Source organism: Zootermopsis nevadensis, unplaced genomic scaffold (assembly GCF_977971745.1).
Source record: "Zootermopsis nevadensis isolate Lab colony 2312 unplaced genomic scaffold, Znev_1.0 Znev_ptg000025l, whole genome shotgun sequence".
In the NCBI taxonomy this organism is placed as follows: Eukaryota; Metazoa; Arthropoda; class Insecta; order Blattodea; family Termopsidae; genus Zootermopsis; species Zootermopsis nevadensis.
The window spans coordinates 2,775,724-2,792,685 of NW_028259157.1; the positions used below are offsets into that span (position 1 = coordinate 2,775,724).

A 16,962-nucleotide genomic window follows, 5' to 3' on the forward strand; every position below is an offset into this window, starting at 1 on the left:
TTTAATTGCTCAATATTGGTAACAATGGGTGGACTAGTGGTTAGCGTGCTCGCCACTGGACCCAAGGTTCGCGGGTTCAATCCTGGCCGAGGTCGATGGATTTTTTAAGGGTGATAAAAAATCCGCAGCACAACTTCCTTCGGAGGGGAAGTAAAGCCGGCGGTCCCATGTCATAGATTTACGGCATGTAAAAGAACCTTGCGAGCATGATACGAGATGTTTGGTAAGCAAAATTCAGTGGCCCTTTCTCACCCAAGTCTCTCCTGATTTACTGCTTCACTGCTAGATGGCTCTGGCAGTTAATCAGGAGTGAGTAGAAATTGTGCAGAGTCAATGGGCTGGTCACTCACTACTCTTAAATGCACGCTTTTAAGATCATGAAACCTCCGAAAGGAGACCCTATGCTCCACTTAGGAGTTACAGGAACTAATTGAAAAAAAAATGGTAACAATATGACTGAAAAATATTCATAGTGCTCAGTTGCAGACTTGCTTGCAGGGACCAGGTGGTTTTCTTGATGGAACTCCAAAGTACATCTTCAGTTCTCTTCAACTGCAGCAGTTGCGAGTGCAGATTATGGCATACCGACTGCTAGCACGTAACCAGCCACTGACGAGTCAGATGGCTCTGGCTGTACAAGGGAAACGGATAGATCCTGCCCCCCTTCAGCGGATGCCACAACAATTAGATCCAGGTAAGTTGGTTGCAAATAGGAAGATGTGTGAAAAAAACATTTTCATTACACATGCTGGTGAAATAGGAAAGAGTTTGGAATAGAATAATTGGAGGCTAACCTGAAGTTGTCTTGTTGGTATGTTAGTGATATTGTTTTCTCCATTGTAGTGCATGCCATAATAAACCATCCTGTGATTATCTAGTAATCATAATCAGTATCATAGACTCAACTTGTTCCAGCAGTCATATTTCTTCCAGTTCATAACAGTCTGATATTCCACACAAGCTTCCATTTGACACATTGCCATTATGTGTAAACATGGGTAAAATATATATTTATATATAGAAATAGGTGAGGGAGAAATCATGTAAGTTGTGTGTGAGCAGGTGCAGTAGGTGGAGTGATGCAGCAGCCAATGAGAGCTCCTGGCCCAGTAGGAGGTCAGCCACCGAGCCAGTCTCCACTTCCAGGTCAGCCTGCTCCATCACCAGGCCAACAGACAGTGGGCACATCTCCAACCACAAGCACATCCCCTGGCACCGGTGCAGGTACTGGGACTCCGGTAGTACAGCCAACATCTGCAACGCAGTGCCCTCGTTCTCTCCCTTCCTCAGGACCAGCAGCAAGTGCCCAGTCTGCTGCACAACCGCCACCACAACAGAAACAGAACCGGGTGACCCCCATAGCCAAACCTGCAGGGCTTGATCCCCTGATCATACTTCAGGAGAGGGAAAACAGGTGGGTTCTAGCTTATTAGCTCCTATAATGTCAGAAACAGTTGAATCAGTCATTTAAAGAAAGTGTGTGTCATTATCACACAGATTGGTGCTTCTTATTTGCATCTTGGATTTGTTATATGCAACTTCCTCTTCCTGGTGAAGTCGGCAAATTATGCTAGCAGTAGCAGAAAATACAGGTACTTCATACATGGCGCTGTAACAGAGATTTCGGTATTTTATTGTTTTCTTATGATAGGCAACCCATTTAAACCAATTGTAATCTGATTTTGAAAAATAGTGGAGTCAGAACAGGTCTGTTAGTCTGGCATGGTGTGGTTGATATGTAACAATTTTGTAGCAGTCCCAGGATTGTGTTGTCTTAATAGCTGCAAAACAGTGTTTTGGCTGATTTTTGTGGGTTCGATCCCCCGACGGGGGCAGAGGATTTTTCCTCTAGCCTCTGCGTCCAGACCTCCTGTCCAATGGGTACCGGGGTCCTTTCCCGGGGGTATAGCCGTCCGGGGCGTGATGCTGACCACTCACCCCCATCTAATGCTGAGGTCAAGAAAGAGAGGAGCTATACCTCCACTCACCCCAAGCGCCTGTATGGCACGTAGCGGGACAAACTTCATTTTAATGTTTTTGGAGACTGGTACTGAAAGGTTGAATTCAGGGTTTTGTGTGTTAAACTTTTGCTTTGCAATTGTAATAAAAATGTTTCTGTTTGTAGGTTGGCTGCAAGAATTGCACACCGAATTGAAGAACTGAATAATTTACCAACTGTCATGGCTGAAGATTTGAAAATTAAAGCACAAATTGAGCTGCGTGCTCTGAGGTTGTTAAACTTCCAGCGACAATTGCGAACAGAGGCAAGTGTTTCAGGATATGAAATAACATGCAATTAAAGAAAATAAGACAGTTTTTGTGCATGCAAAAGTGGCTTTGAATGAAGAATTAACTACGTCTGGACGTAAAAATCGAAAGTACAGATAGTTTCAATCCTTTGTTTTGCAGCCTTATTATCATCTGTTTGCAGTGCAGGACACTGGCTAGTGGCAGCTTCTCTTGGTTAAGATAACACACTGCTTTACAATCTTATTGTAAAATGCTTGAAAATTGTTTTAAGGCCATTTTAATTATGTGATGTTAATTAGCTGCTGAAAATGGTGTCCATCATCCAAGCATCTTGCACACAGTTGTAAGAAATTCTGTGATTTCTGGAACATTTGGATTTTGATCTCTAAAGTTCTTATTGTGCATCTAGATAATTAAATGAATATTTAGGGAATAAGTTGGCATTTGTTATGTCAGTGTAAACATGCTGGTGCAATGATTAGTACACAATTTATGTCTGAATCATTGTATGTTTGTTCTTATGACAAAGTAGCTGTGAGCATTCTTTGCCATTTGCAGTATCCAGCCATAGTGAGTGTTAACAATGCACATACTTTGTTGAGAATTTTGAGTAAAACTAGAGCAGGGCGCTCCTTTCGGAGCTCCTAGGGGGGGGGGGGGTGTCAAGTCTGTAAAACGCAACCAACCTTGGTTAGTCCCGAAGGGGAGTTAGTTTAGTGTCTCATTCAAGTGTTTTAACCCCTGAGTAAGAAACTAAACTAACCACCCCGAATGGGGGGTTTAAACACTTGACCAACCCCCCGAAGTGAGTTTTTTGCGTTTTAAAATCTTGAGTAAGACGCTAAACTAACCCCCGTGTATAAACAAATATAAGGTTATATTGTTGATGACGTCATTTTTTGACGACAACGACTACTCATCCTTTCGGAGCGCTTCCTGTAATCTGATATTTTACTTCTTTACGTCGCTGATTAGAGGCCAACAGTTCTTGGTTAGTCAACTTTCTACGTCCAACCCCACCCTTGTAAGTCTTCTTTTTTATTTCCTCTTCTGTTTTTTGTTGAATAGTTCTGATGTTTTAGTTCTTTACGTCGCTGTTCAGAGGCCATCTGTTCTTGATCAGTCAACTTTCTACGTCCAGCAACACCATTGCTAATCTTCGTCTGTTTTATCCTTTTCTCTTCTGTTCTTGTTGTATACGTTTTTCTATATTTATCAATGTAACTCTCCCTTCGTCTTTCTTTATTTGTTAAATAGGTCTGATGTTTAAGTTTTTGCGTCCCTATTCAGAGGCCAACTCTTCTTGGTCAGTCAACTTTCTACGTTCAATCCCACCCTTGCAAATCTTCGTCTGTTTTTCTACGTGTGTTGTTAATATGGTCTCGTTTAACAATGTAAGTCTTCTTTCGCTTATCCTTATTTGTTAAATAGATCTGATATCTTAGTTCTTTACATCGATGTTCAGAGGCCAACTGTTTTTGGTCAGATAACTTTTTACGTCCAACCCCACCCTTGCAAGTCTTCTTTTGTTTTCTTCTGTTCTTCTGTTCTTGTTGAATAAGTTGTTCTGCGTTTATCAATGTAAATCTCCCTTCGCTTTTTTTTACTCGTTAAGTAGGTCTGATGTTTTAATTCTTTACGTCGTTATTCAGAGGTCAACTGTTCTTGGTCAGTCAACTTTCTACGCCCAATCCCACCCTTGCAAGTCTTCTTTTGTTTTCTTCTGTTCTTGTTGAATAAGTTTTTCTGCGTTTATCAATGTAAATCTCCCTTCGCTTTTCTTTACTCGTTAAGTAGGTCTGATGTTTTAATTCTTTACGTCGTTATTCAGAGGTCAACTGTTCTTGGTCAGTCAACTTTCTACGCCCAATCCCACCCTTGCAAGTCTTCTTTTGTTTTCTTCTGCTCTTCTGTTCTTATTGAATACGTTTTTCTACGTTTATCAATGTAAGTCTTCCTTCGCTTTTCTTTATTTGTTAAATTTGTTAAATATGTCTGATGTTTGAGTTTTTACGTCGCTGTTCAGAGGCAAACTGTTTTTGGTCAGACAACTTTCTACGTCCAATCCCACCCTTGCAAATCTTCGTCTGTTTTTCTACGTGTGTCGTTAATATGGTCTCGTTTATCAATGTAAGTCTTTTTTCGCTTTTCTTTATTTCTTAAATATGTCTGATGTTGTAGTTCTTTACGTCGCTGTTCAGAAGTTGTTGGAGTTTGTACTTCAAATACTTGATAACGTCTTCTTTCACTTTTCTGATGTTTTAGGCCAACTGTCAGTCAATATTCAAGAATGCGAAGTGTTCCTTCTGGAGCAGTGATAGTGCGACTGGCTTGATATTTTTTTATTTCTTTGTTGTGAAGCGTTATATTTGTTTACTCGACATTGTTGTGTTCCACAACAATGCCGAGTAAACAAATATCTGTTGGCATTGTTGATGACGTCATTTTTTGACGACAAATTGGTTGAAGACAACGACTAATCACAAATTTTTATAGTAAGATAGTATACCAGTAGATGTCACAGAAGATTCAGTGACAGGATATGCTGATTTTATTGAATGTATAAACGAACAGAGGATTTTGACTGCTGTGCTTCCTGGATCTGATTGAATGTGGTTTTTTTCTGTGGGTAAACTTTGGGGGGGGGGGGGGGGAGAGAGAGAGGAAAGTCTACAGAAATAATTCATGCATTAACTGCCATAGTGGTCTAGCTGTTAGAACGCTGGGCTTGTAATACTGGGGTCCCGGGTTCGATTCCCGGCGGTGCTTCAGATTTACAACTTGTGTTGGGCAAGGCCGTGGTCCAGGCATCAGAGTTTTCCTCCAGGGTTTCTCCGTGGCATCACAACAATTACTCTACTTTCATCATCATTTCGCAAAAAGGGGGTCACAGCAGGAGCGTTAAATGTTGCGGTCCCGATCGAACCCATGTACTGATGGGTCGTGAATCCTGCTAACCACCAATGCACACCATGCTGAATGGTGTGTACTGGATATGAAAAAAAAATCATGCATTATGGAAGATTTACACTTACAAACAGAATGATATTCAAGACATGGAATGTTATCTTCCCAACATGTCACACAATTTGTTGCACTGATCTGAAATAATATTCTTGAATACTGGAGGACACTGTTTCTAATAATCATTGTCATCTCAGGTAAGTAATCTGTGTGCTAGCCAATAGCTTGTTCTGTGAACAGATGGTGATAAGGCTACTGATGAATTAATTAACTTCTATCTAGTGGGATAGTTATGAATCATAAAAGTGTGTGTGTGTGTTCATGCATGCATGCCTGTAGGTATTTTCTCCTTATGGACAAATGAGTGTGTGCAGTAACTTTACTAAAATGGCAGTGTGTTGGAGAATTGCCCCTGTGGACAAAACACAAGTTGGAATGAATTTTTAGACCATGTAATGAACTCAGTATTTCAGGTAACACACTGAGCCCACCAAAAGTTGCTTATTAGATATAAAATATTTTGCAATCATTGTCTTTTATTGTATTTAGGTTGTGGCATGCACAAGAAAGGACACGATGTTAGAAACTTCTTGTCACATTAAAACTTACAAACGAACAAAACGCCAAGGTCTCCGTGAAGCTCGGGCTACTGAGAAGTTAGAGAAGCAGCAGAAACTGGAGGCAGAAAGGAAGCGCCGGCAGAAACATCAAGTAAGCTGAATCCTCCTCAACACCTTATTCTCAAACACATGCAATCTATGTTCCTCCCTCAGAGTGAGAGACCATGTTTCGCACCCATACAAAACAACCCATTCCAACCATACCTAGTGATTTTATAGTTTCTCTTTGGCAAGCATGAATTTCATATTATCCATTTAATTCTGGTTTGTGTATTTGTTTTTTATGTGTGTGTGTGTGTGTGTGTATATATATATATATATATATATATATATATATATATATATATAAAAAATAGATTTTTTATCTCTGCTGTAAATTTGCTGGGCTTATTACAACCTCACAAACCCCTATTTATTGTCATTTTCAGGGTTTATGTTGGGTCTTCTCTCCTTTTGCTGTATTTTTGCCCATTATCCAGTCAAATAGTCCTCGGTTTGGTGCTACCTCCTTCCATGGCATAGATGCTGAGGTTGGATTTTGGGAGAGAAGTGTATTATGTAGTGAAACTTTGTATTCATTTCATCTTCAGTTTCTTATTGATATTGTGTAGCATTATGCAAGTTCTTGTACTTACTGAGTTAAACAGCACCACTCCATACAAAAAATAACAATGAAACATCTTAGTTTGTGACTTGAATACTTTTGGTTCCAAGATTAATAGTGAGAATATTGCATTGGTCACATTGTTGACTGGATACATTTTCAGTAATTTGGACATTATTATTGTTATAAAAATTAAATCCGTGGCATAACAGCTCCAGAGAGCCAAAGTCGACTAGCTTGACTGCTGGCCTCACGTTCACATGCCTAAGAAGAGGTGAACGATCATCCAACCAGATATAGGGTGACGTGTGGTCAGCACGACGAACCCCCAGCCATTGCTAGCTTTCATGACCGGATTACGCTACTTATTGTAGCTCCCCAATTTCCTCACGATGCTGGGTTGGCACCGGTCACATACACAGGTCGAAAGTTCATGAAAAAATTTCTTCTCCCCCGAGACTTGAACTAGTGCACATTTCGTATCATCTTTTATAAAGTTGCACTCATCAAATTAAATAATTGTGGTGTGTGCATTTTTATTGCAGATTGAAATGTTGCATTATGATCTTTGCTCATGGGATATATTGACACTGGCACCAAAATAGTCAAAACAAACACCCTATTTTTAATGGTGAACGTAGAAAACGATTCTAGTAGTAATGTATTTGATCCATTGTTGCCAGGAATACTTGAATGCTGTTCTGCAGCATGGAAAGGACTTGAAAGAGTACCACAGAAACAACATTGCCAAGATCTTGAGACTAAATCGTGCAGTGTTAAACCATCATGCTAATGCAGAGCGTGAACAAAAGAAAGAACAGGAAAGGATTGAGAAGGAGAGGATGAGGAGACTCATGGCAGAGGATGAGGAAGGTTACAGGTATGGTGTTATTTATTTATTGGTTAATATGGTTAATTTTCATTCATATGCAGTCCACATATGATGTAACCCTTCATTTACAATTTCCTGGGATAGATGGAAAATGGTTCCAGTTGCAGAAAATGCAGAAATTATAAGCCTCATATTTATCTTAACTTTAACCCATAATTCTCATCAAATATTGCTTATAAATAACTAAGCAGTATGTGAACATTTTTACGGCAGAAACAGAAAATATGCAGTGTTATGCAGTGTCTTCTGTCAAATGCCATGAAGGTATGCAAGCAGTCGAAGTTGTTTTACCAAGGAAACATCAGCCCCATGTTTGTCACTGCTTGTGATGTGTTGAGGTTCTCTTCATAGGAAATTGTTTTTATTTTTTCTTATTCCCATCCCTTATCAAATATGCAAATTCAAATAAAATAACTGCATTGCGCACCGCAAATTTATCTGAACAGATTAAATAAATACAGTGAAACCTCTATCCATCGTTCCCCGAACTATCGTTTTCCCGGATGCATCGTCCGTTTTGTTCGTTCCCGTATACATCCCATATAAAATAATGTTACATTTTCCCGCTTCTATTGTTCCTCGAACTATCGTTTTATCGCATCAGTCGTTCAAAAATCTTAGTCCTGGCCCACAATTTTCCCGCAATGATCGTTTCTGAGAAATTATAACGAAATTTATGCGATATTTTTAGAATTTAAAATGCTGAATTTTGAAATAAATTAATACCGAAAGACGCACAATGTTTTTGGAATACACAGTAGTGGTAACCTGTTATGTAGCCCAACCAGCACAGATTCTTTTGGAATGAGGGGTCTGTGGTGCAGGGGTGATAGTTGGGAGTGAATGGCGGTGCTCATTGTCAGAAATTTTATGAGTTTAATTAGGGTGCACTCATATTTCGTTCCAACGATGCCAGATGGCATGTGCATTCACAAATGCTTTTATTATAAGTACAAAGGAAAGGTGGGCGACACTTTTCATTCTTCTAGTTCATCTCGTTTCCAATGGTTCAGTGCCTTCTACAGCTACGTTTCGTTGAGTTCGGCAGTAATAGTATTTCCATTCTTCCTGTTATTGTTCGCAAAGGGGTTGGGAGCGGTGAGGAAGAGGAAGACGACGAATGCGAGCCCGAAGCTGTGCCAGAGTTTTGCCGAAGCACATGCTACATTGGCAAAAGTGAAGTCATTCTTTTATGCGCATAATATTAGTGAACGTGACGAGGAAAACATTTTGAACGTGGAAAGGGCTCTGTTTGGCCTAAAACGTAAAGTTTCGACAAACCAGTTGTCCATCAAAGACTTTTTTGGTGAAAAGAAGTAAATTTGAAAGAGAAACATTCAGGGTTTTTTTTTTAATTTTTAATGCTTTCCCACAACTATCGTTTTGCCGTATTCATCGTTTTTATTTCCCACCCCCGCAAAAAACGATGCATTGAGGTTTCACTGTAATAGCTAACTTGAAAATAATCACATACTGAAAGCTGAAATTATATCCTTTGTAACTTTTCCCATCTTGATATATCTCCCTCTTGGGCATTTTTCTTTTACATCCATGTCTATAACCTTTGGAATTCTCTCCTCATTAATTCTGAAATCATATCTATGCTATCTTATTCTGTTATTTATTTTATTTTGTATGTTTAATTGTTCTCTTTAATATTTTAATTTATTATTCTGTCTTCTTTTGTTTTTTCTTATTTCTCATTTATGCTGTCACTAATTTACTAATATCTGCCTTGGTTCAAGTCCAAATTTTTTGCTCCATACATTAACATGGACATGTAGTAACTTTTAAATAGACATATTTTCCCTGAAGTATTCCCAGTTAAAATTCCACCATTTTAATGCTATTACAGTTCTGAACTTGTTTACCAGATTGCATTAAGGTATTTACCATTTAATTAAATTGGCTGTTGACAGTAACATGTATAACGTGATATAGGTGTGATTGTGTTGTCATGATCGCAATATTAACTTTAAGATCTTGATAGCAATGACATTTTTTAAGTAAGTTTTACAAAGGTTGAACACACATGAATGTGCAAAGTATGATTAATATAACTCATACATGGTTATTATCTTTTGTTAAACAGGAAGCTGATTGATCAGAAGAAAGACAAACGGCTTGCATTTTTGTTATCACAGACGGATGAATATATAGGCAATCTCACAGAAATGGTGAAGCAGCACAAAGTTGAGCAACGTCGTAAACAGCGTGAGCAAAAGGAGAGGAAGGCAGGTTACATTTGTGCTTGTATGATTTAATTTAAGTATTGTTTATATTGTACAGCATTGGCTTTGTGTGGTAATCCACAAAATGCATGTCCACATGTAAAGTGACTTTGCATTTGCTACACTTAAAAGTAGCACAGATTATTTTACCCTGAGCCATGCATATGCATTGTCTCAACTTCAAGTCTCTTATTTTGGCTAGTGGGAATTGTTTTCTAAACAAGATCCAAGCTATAATTCTTTTAATAGTCATGTGACTCCCTCAGGGTTAGTTTTAAGGACATGACTTGTTTTAGCAGCTCCATTTTTTGCAGTTTGTATTTATATTAATATAATATTTATTTCATATATGTGCTATAAATATTAATGTATTTTTAAGCTCTTACATTGTTTTAACTTTTATCTATGCTGTAGAAGAAGAAAAAGAAGAGATCAGAAGATGGTGAGATGATAGATGGGCTGAATGATGAAAGTTCACAGATGTCTGATGTGCGAGTCACAGTAATGGAAACAGCCAGTGGTAAGTGAAAGTGTGTACTCAGCTGCGATTATGTGCTCCAAACTGCTTTCAGCCCGTTTCTAAAAGTAACTGAAACGTAGTAAAGATAGATTGAATGCCGTGATGTCCTGATTTGTATTTTACAACAGATCTGGGCACATATTTAGTAGATAAAATCAATTAAATTTATCCAGTGGAAGAATTCTTTTGCAGAAGTGCTAAACAGAAGTGAAAGACAAATTCTGAATATAAATTAGTGTTGCAGTTTGAAAACTGTTTTTCATCAGACTCTCTGAGTGAATGCTGGATTAGTATCTGTGAGAAAGGCCAGTACCATCATAGTCCTTTCTAATTCATCGCAGTTACTCATCCCTTGTCATGCAGTATGACTAATATGTAATTATTTTTATAATTGTAGTAGTGTCTCTGCTACCTAGTACTGTTCAAGCAGTTATTTTCATTGTTTTCTTTATTAAAATGTATATTAGAAAATTACAGTCACTCACAATTATAATAATAAAATAATATTAAAAGGTTTAAAATATCATTTTAATACACTACTAGTTTCGGCTGTATTCAGCCATCGACGGGTGTATGCATTATAAACCTATCACCATTTTACTGATTTTTAACGTTATTCATATTTTCACTGTCTTCATTCTTGATGGTATTCATGTTCTTTACCGTTTCTTGTTTTGTTGCACTATCATTAGTCCTTACAAGGTTTATATTTTGTATTTTGTGTTGGCATCATTTTGTGACTGTGAATTAAAAGTTTTAATTCCATTAATGACAATTGAAAATAGAGAATATTGAATATAGAAAACAAAATAATTGGTAAAAATAAATAGTAATATAATAAAAAACCAAACATAAAAATAAACATGTAAACTCACCCAAGAAGCAACATCCCACTCGTAGTATGTGAACGGAGAATACTGGACTGTACAGGATTGTGTTCGATGGGGTGACAGGATGAGGCACAACACAAACAAATGGCTATAAGTTACCTACTAAACAGAAAAAATATATACCCAATATCTATAAAAAACAAACAAATAGAATTAAACATTATTCAACAAATTCTTAAAGAAAACGGATATAATACAGTAGGGCACCGCTTATACGGCGGGTTAGGGACCAGACCCCCGCCGTAAAGCGAAAATCGCCGAAAAGCGGATCTTTGCCTTATTTCACTTGCAAATGCATATCAAAGCCTAATAAGATGTTACACTATCATATAGTAAGTGCACAATAGCGCTAGGCCTAAGAAAATGATATGAAAGTTAAATGAATATCAGTAATACACACATTGTCCTCAGCTTATAGTGATTGGTGAATATAAATTTGAAAATTGATATGCTTATAGTAGGAAGGATGAAGGAGATGGCGCATCTTCATCATCTGACTCTTCAACGAATCTTATTCATTTTGGTGATGGTTTGGAAGCCATAGACATGCCTTGTTCACGAAGTTTAATCATCTCTAACGTGGCATTTAAAGTAAGAGGCTTACGACTCCTCTTTTTATCGCTACTACCCTTTGACGCCATTGTAATTACACTGTAGTAACACAAAAATATTATATAAATATACAGTTTGTAATAACTAAAAAAATTGCCAGAAATACAGAGAGACGCGGAGCGCACAAAAGCTGTAAACAGACTGAATCAGCGACGAGAAAATGGCGCCGGACGCACTTCTCTGACTCAGCTGTTGAGCGCCGTATTAGCGAATCGCCGTAAAGCGGAGCGCCGTAAAGCGGAGCCCTACTGTAGCTATAAACTAAATAAAAAACCTAATAATACAACAAAACCCAACGAAAACGAAAACATACAAAACAAATGGGTCACTTTTACATACATAGGTAAAGAAACCAAATTCATAACTAAATTATTTAAAGAAAATAAAATAAAAACAGCATACAAAACTAAAAACACAATAAAAAACATCCTCAAACAAAAACCAATTACAAACATAAACAACCAATATCAACTACCAGGTATATATAAATTGAAATGTAAAGATTGCCCTCTAATATACATAGGTCAAACAGGTCGCACCTTCACACAAAGATACAAAGAACATATAGCAGCAATAAGACACAATAAAGATAGTTCCGCATACTCTAAACACATTCTAAATACAGGACATGCATATAATACAATCAATGAAACAATGGACATAATGAAAATAGTAAAAAACAAAAGACATAGGGAAACAATAGAAAAATATTACATATATCAAAATTATAAACAAAACTTATGCCTCAATGACAATGGTATTGAACTTAATAACCCTATCTTCAAAACACTTCAGTACCTTGACCCCGACCCGGACAAACCACCTTTCACCCACTAGCCCCACAGTCAGTTACCAGCTCCAATCCTGTACAGTCCAGTATTCTCCGTTCACATACTACGAGTGGGATATTGCTTCTTGGGTGAGTTTACATGTTTATTTTTATGTTTGGTTTTTTATTATATTACTATTTATTTTTACCAATTATTTTGTTTTCTATATTCAATATTCTCTATTTTCAATTGTCATTAATGGAATTAAAACTTTTAATTCACAGTCACAAAATGATGCCAACACAAAATACAAAATATAAACCTTGTAAGGACTAATGATAGTGCAACAAAACAAGAAACGGTAAAGAACATGAATACCATCAAGAATGAAGACAGTGAAAATATGAATAACGTTAAAAATCAGTAAAATGGTGATAGGTTTATAATGCATACACCCGTCGATGGCTGAATACAGCCGAAACTAGTAGTGTATTAAAATGATATTTTAAACCTTTTAATATTATTTTATTATTATAATTGTGAGTGACTGTAATTTTCTAATATACATTTTAATATACGGATCACAATATGACGCAATTACAATATTTTATTGTTTTCTTTGTTTCCATAAATGAATTTTATCCTTGCATGTCATCTCATTTGATGAGTTCAGGTCAGACATTTACTTGACCATAGTATCTCATGATGAGCTGTGGTTGCTGTGTGTAATCTTCCATGTAGGTGCTTGTATTTAATTGATTGATTCATTAAAAAATTGAAAGATCCCAGTTATGAACAGTAGAAACTCATGACTTCAAAATCCTATGCTCTGCTTCTGCTGCTGGCTTATAGTTAATGTGAAATCAGTTGATTACATATGATGTTTTAGTAAGGGTATACTTGGTTAGTAATATACTTGAAAGCTAAGTGGCAAGTGGCAGTACTGCAAGTTGCCAAAAATCTTCATGTTGTAATAATATGTTAACTGTTGTTTAGATTTGCATTATTTTTGTGTCACATCTGTCAGTACATGCAAATAAAATTATTACTCAAGTTTCAACTAAAATGTTGTCATCTTCTGGTGCTGATGCTATTAAAATATCAGTAATAAATTGTTGTATTGCCACATAATAAATTTTTACGTTTAACCCTATTGACCTGGTGTTTAGCTGCGATGTCTGTGCATTTCTGTGTACTGTGAAATTCAACCTTACTCTACACCAAAGAACAGTCTCCTCTGAAGATTTCTGTCTTCTGGGTTGTTGCACTGTGTAGTCTGGTATGACCTTTGAAACGTTGGTTAACATCGACCAGACTACACAGCGCAACAACCCAGAATCTTCATACTCACTGCTGTGAAAACCTCACATCTTAAACAGTCTCCTCTATTTACTGCAAGATTCCAATATTACGGAACATGAGAACATGCTTAGATTCAAGTATACTGACATTTTTATCATTAGTCACGATCGAGTAAGATTTGCTCTGTATGGAATAAGAAGGAAATGCGGTGGGAGGAATCTATTATTGTATCAATTCTAGTGATGTGCGAACTGTTCAAAATTTTGAGTCAAGTTAAAAGAAAAATGGATGGTTTGGGGGATCACCATTGAGTACCAGTCTAGATGTACAAGTAAACATGGTTCAACACAGCTTGAAGTATGAATTGCTGGTTTTTCTGTATTAGGGAAAATTCTCTGTGGAGATGAGGCTCCTCTGGCAAGTCAGTTCCAGATGTGGCTTGACATGCACCCTGGATGGGAGGCTGCCCCACGTGAAGATGATGATGAGGATGAAGATGACGATGTATCGGATGATGATAGTGATGATTACGAAGACGAGGACAGAGGTGTGAATGTATTAATTTTCTTTTTTACTCACTATTTTTTAAATTATCTGGCTACTCTGTTCTTTTTGTTTGTGGAAACAGGTTGGAGAATGTGCCCCATTTTCTACACTTCTATGTGTGTACTGGTAGGGTATAATGTAATGAATAAGTAGTTGTATTAATCGTCTCTTGGTAATAATATATTATTCAGAATTTAAGATAGATCTCTTCTGGGTTGCACTCATCAGGGTGATGAGTGTACTCATTACCCTGATGGTGGAGGTAGAAGGATGTTTGAAATGTTGGTAAACTTCTACCAGACTACATGGCACTACAACCCTGAAGATAGCCATCTTCGTACTTAACAGTGAGAAACTCAAATCCTCTATACTAGGATTGGTTCAAATTTTTACATGGACTACAATCAAGCATGAATTTGTAAATACCTCTTTTGATTGTATTTCAGTAAATATTGGCTACATAAATAAGGTTGACAAAGAGCCATGGATTTAATGTTTTATGTTTGCACATTTTTATATATAATGTGTCATTTGTAGATATGTGTTTTTGTACGTTGTCAGACTTGTCAGCCTGAGGATTCTTTATGTGCTGGTTTATGATACTCTGGTAATTATTCTGAATAAGTGTAAATGTATTTATTGTTATTTAATACTAATGTAAGACAAAATGTCTGTTGCATGTAGTTGTGAAGAAGAGTAGGGATGGTAATTCATTGAATTCCAAGTTGTCTGAAGAAGAGAAAGCAAAGGTTGTGATACAGAAGGCCAAAGTGGAGGATGATGAGTACAAGAACTTTACAGAGGAACAGACATATTATAGGTATGTAAACATACAGAAGGATAACTTCGGTAAAATGTGTGATATCAGGTTTCCATAGCAGATTGTATGAAGATGACTGACTGCCTTCTAGGATGCTGTGCCACGAGTCTCATAGAAATTGTCTGACGTTTCAGAGTTGGTCACTGCCTGCATCATCACTCTGATGATGGAGACAGTAAGAACCTCTGAATTGTTAATACATTTCTATGCATCTACATGGCACAGCATCCTAGAAGGCAGTCATCTTCTTTAATCCTATTGCTATGGCATTTGAATGTACAGTGAAACCTCTATCCATCGTTCCCGGAACTATCGTTTTCCCGGATGCATCGTCCGTTTTGTTCGGTCCCAGATACATCCCATATAAAATAATGTTACATTTTCCCGCTTCTATCGTTCCTCGAACTATCGTTTTATCGCATCGATCGTTCAAAAATCTTAGTCCCGGCCCACAATTTTCCCGCAATGATCGTTTCTGAGAAATTAAAATGCTGGGTTTTGAGATAAATTAATACCGAAAGACGCACAATGTTTTTGGAATACACAGTAGCGGTAACGTGTTATGTCGCCCAACCAGCACAGATTCTTTTGGAATGAGGGGTCAGCGGTGCAGGGGTGATAGTTGGAGTGAATGGCGGTGCTCATTGTCAGAAATTTTATGAGTTTAATTAGGGTGCACTCATATTTCGTTCCAGCGATGCCAGATGGCATGTGCAGTGTGAATTTCATCACAAATGCTTTTATTATAAGTATAAAGGAAAGGCGGGCAACACTTTTCATTCTTCTGGTTCATCTCGTTTCCAGTGGTTCAGTGGTACAGCTACGTTTCGTTGAGTTCGGCAGTAATAGTATTTCCATTCTTCCTGTTATTGTTTGCGAAGGGGGCGGGAGTGGTGAGGAAGAGGAAGACGACGAATGCGAGCCCGAAGCTGTGCTGAGTTTTGCCGAAGCATTGGCAAAAGTGAAGTCGTTCTTTTATGCGCATAATATTAGTGAACATGACGAGGAAAACATTTTGAACGTGGAAAGGGCTCTGTTTGGCCTAAAACGTAAAGTTTCGACAAACCAGTTGTCCATTAAAGACTTTTTTGGTAAAAATAAGTAACTTTGAAAGAGAAACATTGTTTGTTTTAAAAATTTTAATGCTTTCCCACACCTATCGTTTTCCCGTATTCATCGTTTTTATTTCCCACTCCCGCCGAAAACGATGCATCGAGGTTTCACTGTAGTTGAAAGTTTGTGTTACCACATATAGCAGAATTCTGTTTTAGTTGACATTAAAGAACAATATTCTCCATTTCCTGAGCTATAAAGGCATTCTTGTTGCTCACCAGAGTGCTACCTTGTAGTATGAAGAACTTGGAGTTGTATGCAATGTCAAATGGTTGCTGTGCTTTGGAAAGCTTTGTGTTTTGAGCATTATTTTTACACTTTTGCTAACACTTATAAATTTTAAGCAGCGTGCTTTATAAATATAATACTGAATATTTAATTTTAGCGATTTAATATTTATAACATACATTATAACCTAATCCTCGTAATGAGTTCCAGTGTCTGCCTTAAAATTACATTATTTTAGGAAAGCAGTGGTAAAATGATGGCTTGGCACAAGGGTTAAGGAACATTTAAATTCAGTGTGTTTGTGACATATGACACCAAGTATATTACCGACCTTTGTGACATTAAAATGTCGGGAGTTGGGATACTCAAAGATGGAGGAAGGATCATGAGGTTGTAACAGATATTTTACTTCAAATTTTTATTTGTAAAATATGTTAACAAATTGTTGGAAGTGTTTACAGGCGTATGTTAAATATGAAGACAGTGTTTTGCACTTTTATCTTTACCAGGTGACAAACTATTGCACCATTTGTACTTGAAAGCTCTGTCGCTTGATGCGTGATATGTTAGGTAAAGAGTAGTTTAAATATTGAAGTGGTG

At 37.3% G+C, this 16,962-nt stretch overlaps 1 protein-coding gene across 7 annotated transcripts in view; it reads left to right on the forward strand.

Moving 5' to 3' along the window:
- LOC110830232 (brahma chromatin-remodeling complex ATPase subunit) overlaps positions 1-16,962 on the forward strand; it is a 46,190-nt gene that overhangs the window by 3,814 nt on the left and 25,414 nt on the right. For 5 of the 7 annotated variants that reach the window (XM_087355752.1, XM_087355753.1, XM_087355751.1 and 2 more), the window contains exons 4-12: positions 481-694; positions 1,063-1,414; positions 2,126-2,264; positions 5,764-5,925; positions 7,122-7,318; positions 9,423-9,564; positions 9,976-10,081; positions 14,041-14,202; positions 14,886-15,021. In XM_087355752.1, coding sequence (XP_087211878.1) covers positions 481-694; positions 1,063-1,414; positions 2,126-2,264; positions 5,764-5,925; positions 7,122-7,318; positions 9,423-9,564; positions 9,976-10,081; positions 14,041-14,202; positions 14,886-15,021 — 1,610 coding nt within the window. The remainder of the gene's footprint in view (positions 1-480; positions 695-1,062; positions 1,415-2,125; positions 2,265-5,763; positions 5,926-7,121; positions 7,319-9,422; positions 9,565-9,975; positions 10,082-14,040; positions 14,203-14,885; positions 15,022-16,962) is intronic. The other 2 variants (XM_022064887.2, XM_087355754.1) reach the window with 2 other exon arrangements.